The 6,285-nt window shown below is 42.0% G+C and overlaps 1 protein-coding gene across 2 annotated transcripts; it reads left to right on the top strand.

Moving 5' to 3' along the window:
- Nucleotides 1-443: 443 nt before the first annotated feature.
- Nucleotides 444-2,856, top strand: LOC144990975 (TNFAIP3-interacting protein 2-like). Of its 2 annotated transcripts, none has more exons than XM_078944490.1 (6): nt 444-902; nt 1,152-1,454; nt 1,579-1,668; nt 1,765-2,028; nt 2,146-2,262; nt 2,355-2,856. In XM_078944490.1, the coding sequence occupies exons 1-6, from the start codon at nt 585-587 to the stop codon at nt 2,640-2,642; spliced, it is 1,380 nt and encodes a 459-aa protein (XP_078800616.1). In that variant the 5' UTR covers nt 444-584; the 3' UTR covers nt 2,643-2,856. The 2 variants fall into 2 exon arrangements, with proteins under 2 accessions (XP_078800616.1, XP_078800612.1); XM_078944486.1 differs by having other exon boundaries at nt 1,152-1,463.
- The last annotated feature ends 3,429 nt before the right edge of the window (nt 2,857-6,285 follow it).

Below are 6,285 nucleotides of genomic sequence, written 5' to 3'. Positions count from 1 at the left end.
ATATTGTTTTGAAGTCACATGTGGTGCCAATCAGGCTAACAGCGCCCCCACGAAGGGTCGGATAACGCAATAAAACCAAAAAAGTAGGATTACAGTGTAATTCACAGGCGGAATATAAAACACAAACAGTTAAGCTAGTAAAAATTGTATTTATGCTGGAGAAAAATTAATCTTTTTTCTTTAAACTGCGCTCTCTTCCTTGAACAGCTCAAATGAGCGATGAACTTGAACGCAGCAGTTGCGTTCCTTTTCAGAGCCGTAATTGGGACCACTTATAGAGTTTTATAGTTTGTCAAATCTCTGCCCCCCAAAAAGCGTGTAAACCCATTTTTTTTCCCCCACCAATGGCGCTCGTCAAAAACGTTTGTGAGATGGCAGGCATGGCTCCGTTTTGACGAAGCTGAAAAAAGTCCGCGGGGAAGTTCCCTTTAGGAAATCCCCGACACTGAAATACCAAAATCTCCGACAGAATTTACCCTCACAGAGTATTTCTGAACACCAGCGAGCACAGGCAGAACAGAAGGCGTCAAATGCTGGATTTTTAAAAGCGGCTTCTGTCAAACCGAACCGAGCCGAGCCCGAAAATGGATAAGGGCAGCCTGAAATCTGACTACGACTCAGCCAGGGAGAAAACGCGGAGCTACAGTGTGCTGAATACGCTGTACCACGAGAAGCGCCAGGAAATCGAGCTTCTCCACAAGCAAATCAACGTCAAGGACAACATCATCGCAGATTTAAAAGCCCGGCTGGGGCGGTACGAGAGGATCTACATGACGGTGGGGGATAACGAGTCCGTGCTCGTCGGTCCGTCCAACTCTTTAGTGGAAAGTCTAGTGAAGGAAATCGTCAAAGCGAAGCAGAAGAGGAAAGACGCGGATGTGAGGGCAGCGCGACAGGCTGAGGTGAGACATGCAACTCTGGGTACCTGAACGCACCATCAACACGATGGCAATTATGAAGTGGAAAATGACCTTTCGAGGTCATTTTCATGGAGTAAAAAGTTATTTCATATTTTACAATATATTTGTTCACTTCATTAAACAAATAAGTAATCATAAAAGTATATATATATATATTTCTATTTACAGTAAATGTCAACCAATAAATGATTTCCAACATTTGCTTTACACTCCTTTTGGCTGATTCTCTAGGAGATCCAAAGGCTGAATGTGCTGCTCAGGGAAAAAGAGCTGGAGCTGGAAAGAGTCCGGTGTCAGCCGGACCATGAGAAAGACCAGGAGATCCAAAGACTCCGGACGGCCCTGGCAGAAAAGGAGCGGACCGAGGCCACCAGATCCGTTCTCTGCACATCCCTGGCTGAGGAGGCCGACCAGCTCCGGGGCCAGCTGGGGGCAACGGTTAAGGTGTGCCAGGAGCTGCTGAGCAGACTGGAAGAGAAGAAGGGAGCTGGAGAAAGAGGAGGAGAGGTGGTGGAGATGCCCCAGCAGCAAAAGGTGAAAGAGGTGTGTGATATGGTGGAAGGTCAAAAGCCGACCAGGGTGTCCTTGTCTTCAATCAAAATTTGATGTTTTTGTGGAGGCCAGCTCTGTTATAAGTTCTCCACTTTCCTCTCCTTAGCCATCAGAGTTGTCAGACTCAGCTTCGATCAAATCTCAAATTCGTCAGCTACAGGAAGAGAATCAACAGCTAAAGCAACGTGTTGAATATGTAAGTCTGTAAGAAGTCCATGACTTTCGTCTTGAATGGTACAAAGAGGATTTTGATGAAAGCGTCTAACATGGAGTCCGGTTGGTTGGTTTTAAGGTGCAGGGCCTGAACTCTCAGTGGCAAAAGTACGACTCCAGCAGAGAGGACTACATCCGGGGTTTGTGTCAGAGGCTGAAGGAGAGCAGCGGGCAGGGGCTCGTGCCGCTTGTGGGCCCTGTCAGCTCGGGGCTGCTTCAGCAGGAGATTTGTCGCCTCAACACCTCACTGGAGGAGAAGATACAGGAGTGCACCCAGCTGGAAAGGGAGGTTGAGGAGGTCAGGAATCGAAGCCACGAGCGAATCCAAACATTGGAGCAGCAGGTTGGCATTGATTCTTATATTTATAGCAGAATCTTAAATACATTTAAGGTGTATTTTACCTTTTTTGTTAATTAATTTTGGAGTTTTAAACTGAAGGTGTTTTCTTTTCCTTTAAAGGTTCTCATCTACGCAGAGGACTTTAAGTCAGAGCGTGCTGACAGGGAGCGAGCACAAGGTCAAATTGAAGATCTAAAGGAGAAGATTTCCCAGTTAAAACAGCAGCTACACAAGCAGGTGACATCACCTTCCTATTTGTCAGATAAGCATTTTCTAGATGCTCCATTCAGTCAACGACACAGATCCTGAACGCTGTTTTCATTTTACAGCAAGGTGCAATCAGGGACAGCAGAGACGTGGTCCCCTTGTGTCGTGTACACATAGGACACCGGATCTCCTCCAAGCGGAGTAAAGACTCTCCGGAGCCGCTGTTGAGGAGCTCTGCTGAGAGACAGCAGGCGCCTGCAGCTGCAGCTGCAGCTGCTGCAGCGACGCCAAGCGCGGCCTGGATGAGCCCGGGCCTGTCGGAGCTGCAGTGCCCACAGTGCCTCGCCAGGTTCAACGACACAGAAGCTGCGGAGTATCTGAACCATTGTGAGGAGTGCGCTCGACTATAAGCGGAACTGCACTGGCTCAAGAATGCCTTCTGACTCTTTTTGAACACTGAATAGCTGCACTACAATGCAAACAAATGTATCTGGATGGGGATTCCAATTCAGAGACGTTTGACTGTAAAGGAACCAACGGAATCAGTCAACTTCCTTGAAAGGGTTTTTATTCTTAATGACGTAAAATCCAACTGTGTTTCTTGGGAAGTCTGTTCATTTCAGTTGGGGGAGTGTGTACACCCCACGCCGTATTCTGATTTCTCTTACTGCAAACATTTTTGGCAGTAGGAGGAGATTTTATGTCAATGCAATATCCAATCCAATGAGATATACATATACCTCAGTATCTCCAATTACATAAAAAAAACATCGCACTTTTTTTGACATTCAGCCCAAAAACCAAATGTTGGATTGTAAGATTTAGGGAATTCGTGCATAAGCTTCTCTTAATAATTATATTTTTGAATCTAGACACCTAATTGTTCATGTGGTGCTATTTTATTGTGTTGCTCTTTTAAATTAAACAACTTCTCTTTAAATAATTACTAAAAAATGTATTTTTTAATAGTTTCAAAGTATATAAGTAAATTGGTATTTATTCTGAGTATATAACTGGAAGATGGGAATACTGCAATCTTTTGCATTTTTGATCCCATCAAAGCCCTATAAATATACATAAATATTCAAATTATTTGTAAAAATACGTGTGTACATATTTTATTCAAACTGACTACAGTCCCATATTTTAAGATGTGCATTATTTTTGTAATAAAAGACTGACAAACCTTTCTTTTGGTGGTGGTTTTGGTTTTTTTTGGATTTGGTCGTGCAATGTATTTTTCTTCTTTCTTTCAAAGGTCTGCAAGCCTCCAGCTGCAACCAGAGAGCATGCCCTTGCCACAAAAACGTTGGCGCTACTTAATCGGCGCCCCTGTGCACGTCTCTTTAGTGTGTCATGTGCGTCTCACAGTGTGGAAAACCCCCTTTCCCAGTGTTGCTTGAATGGGCTCGCTGTACTGTGACAAGCCAGATTCCCAGCTGTTGTGTGTAGCTGAGGTAAACAGCATGAGGGCACAAAGAGGGGTCAGTTCAAGTTGCACCCAAGGCTCCACGGCTGCCAGATCGGTGACTAAACGGTGGATGACTAAAACACCATGCAGTCAGACGCTGAAGCATCATTTTGACGGAAATGTTGTTTGCTCGTTCGTTGTCATGGGTTTGGTGTAGTAAGTGCAGGAAGTTGGACATCCCCTGTTCAAACAGGAAGTAAGTAGTTGCAGCTCTGAGAACGCCAAATAACAGCACTAGTTTTTTTGGTTCATCACATACCTGCCACACTTTTTGCTTTGACTTATTTTGACCTCATCAAAAGCATTTTTTTATTTTATTCAAGCGCAGAACAGACGGAATGACGTAAACAAAAATCTTAAGGCCAATCTTAAAATGTGTTTCTGTCTCTACTTTAACATTGAACTTGAGTGAAATTGGGCTCAAATGACTGATTTGTCAGAATATGAAAATGTCATCTGAGAAATTCCTGGATTTGTCGTCACAATGGCCTGAACATCAAACCTGCAGTCTTTAGAAACTATGAATGTCTGTGCTGTAACACTGACTTCACTCGTACAGATATGACTCACCTATCAAAAGGTTTGTTTTTATCATTCAGGTACAAAATGTGTTCATCCTCTCTGGTTTAGAAAGCAGAAGGGCTTTAAAAGAACTTTTATTTTTCCTGTGGTGATTCTTCTTACATCTGCTTATGTCAGAATGACCTTATTCTGGGAAATGTCTCTTGCCATAACTTAAAAAATATTTAAAATCAACCTCCCCACCCCTTAAAAAAAACAGTATCACATGATAACTCAGTAATCAGGGAACAGGGGAAATTATTTGTGGCTAAATCAGTTTCCACTGTTAACATGTAGTTTACATGACAAACTGATGATGCAGCCTAATTTTCCCACAGATGAATTTTTACACCTTTTGGCTTTTTTGAGGTTAATTTTAGTGCCTTTAAGCAAACCACAGACACTAAGGTCTAAAAAAGGGCAAGAGCTGTCTTCTTGGGATTCTCCCCCCCACATCCCCCGCCAGCTCACACCTACTCATTACAACAGGGTCTAAAAGTGACTGAAGTTCCACACACAGACACACACAAGAGCTCTACCCACCCATCTCAGAGTGGAAAAAAAATAGGTCACGAGTCCCCCCACCCGAGTGTCTGGGAACTTTTCTAAGAAATAATTAAAAAGAAATATGGCAGCAGAACATCAGTTCCTGTTGGAATCTTGCTTTCAAAGCATCAGGATGTACCAAAGAGGTACATATACTTAAAAAAAAAAGACAGGGAGAACTTTAAGTATCCAGACAAATACAGAAAGGATATCGAACGACCTTTAATCTTCTGTGTATTCCTAAAAGAATGGGAATTTCCCTCCATGCGAGGGAATTCCCAAAAAAGCAGACAAGTTTATTTGAACTGGATTGTTGTAGATTCGAGCAGATCATTTCAGTTTAACTGACTGATGAAATCAGTTAGGACATCTTTATTTTTCTACATTGCTTGGTAAAAAAAAAGAAAAAAAAAAGAAGAGTCAATAGTTTTTATCCATCAAAATGAGCACTGTGGCAAATGTGTGCAGCTAAAAGAGAAGGGGGATTCCCTTCCTTAAAATTGTTTGTGATCCTGGGGGGCTTCAGGCAGTTTTTGATGAAAAGAACGGCGTTCTGATTACAGGCTCAAGGCATCAGCAACATCTTTAGATGATCCGCTGCCAAAGCTGTGCGCACATCTCTTTTTTTCACCTTTAAGTCATTTTTTTCCCTATTATTTTTGCCAACTTAAGGTGGACTTTGTTAGTTCATTATAACTCCATCACTTTTATGGAATTATACCATCTATTATCAGTTTAGCTGACTTATTTAACCCAAACGTATGATGTGAGGACAAACTATTTTAATATTTATCTCAAGTCTTACGTGGATGTTTCACATCTCTTAGGGTGTTTTTATATAAACCCCATTTGCCTACTTTGATGGGGCATTTGCCTAAACACAGCAGATCCGATATTACATCAGCACTGACTGAAGGCAAACACACGGCTCATAAAGCCAGTTATTCATACCTGAAACAAATGATGATTCACAGCCGGTGGCTTTTATAAACCAAAACCTTTGTCCTCATACCAAGAAAATTCATCATAGTAACCCCATTCCTCGTGCAAAGAGCTCATACTGAAATCCTAAAGTTAAAAATAAAATTAAGAGTTTTGGAAAAAAGACCCCTTCCTTACTTCCTCTTCCTCATTAAGAACAAGTTTAGTTCTCTACAAATTCTGAGTTTTACTGTAACAGAAGCGCCCTACCTCTTTTGTGGCGTTTCGTTTGAATTAAAGAATGTGGCTTGTCTTCTGAAGCGTTTATAGGTGGGTATGAAGTGCATTTGAAACTTCTTTAATCAGATTTTAGTGACGCACTAAGATAAGAACTGTTTTAGTGCCAAGCGAAGGTTACTGCTCACAGAAAGCATTAAACTGCATAAAAATACATTTAATCTATATATATAAAAAATATTGTCATTACAAGACTGTACACCTACTATAAAGGGGCATGCAGCATCAACCATGCAGACAGTGCTGCTCATTTAACT

Source organism: Oryzias latipes, chromosome 1, assembly GCF_053564925.1.
Source record: "Oryzias latipes strain Hd-rR chromosome 1, Olatipes_Hd-rR_3.1".
Classification (NCBI taxonomy): Eukaryota; Metazoa; Chordata; class Actinopteri; order Beloniformes; family Adrianichthyidae; genus Oryzias; species Oryzias latipes.
This window is presented reverse-complemented; position numbering and strand designations above follow the sequence as displayed.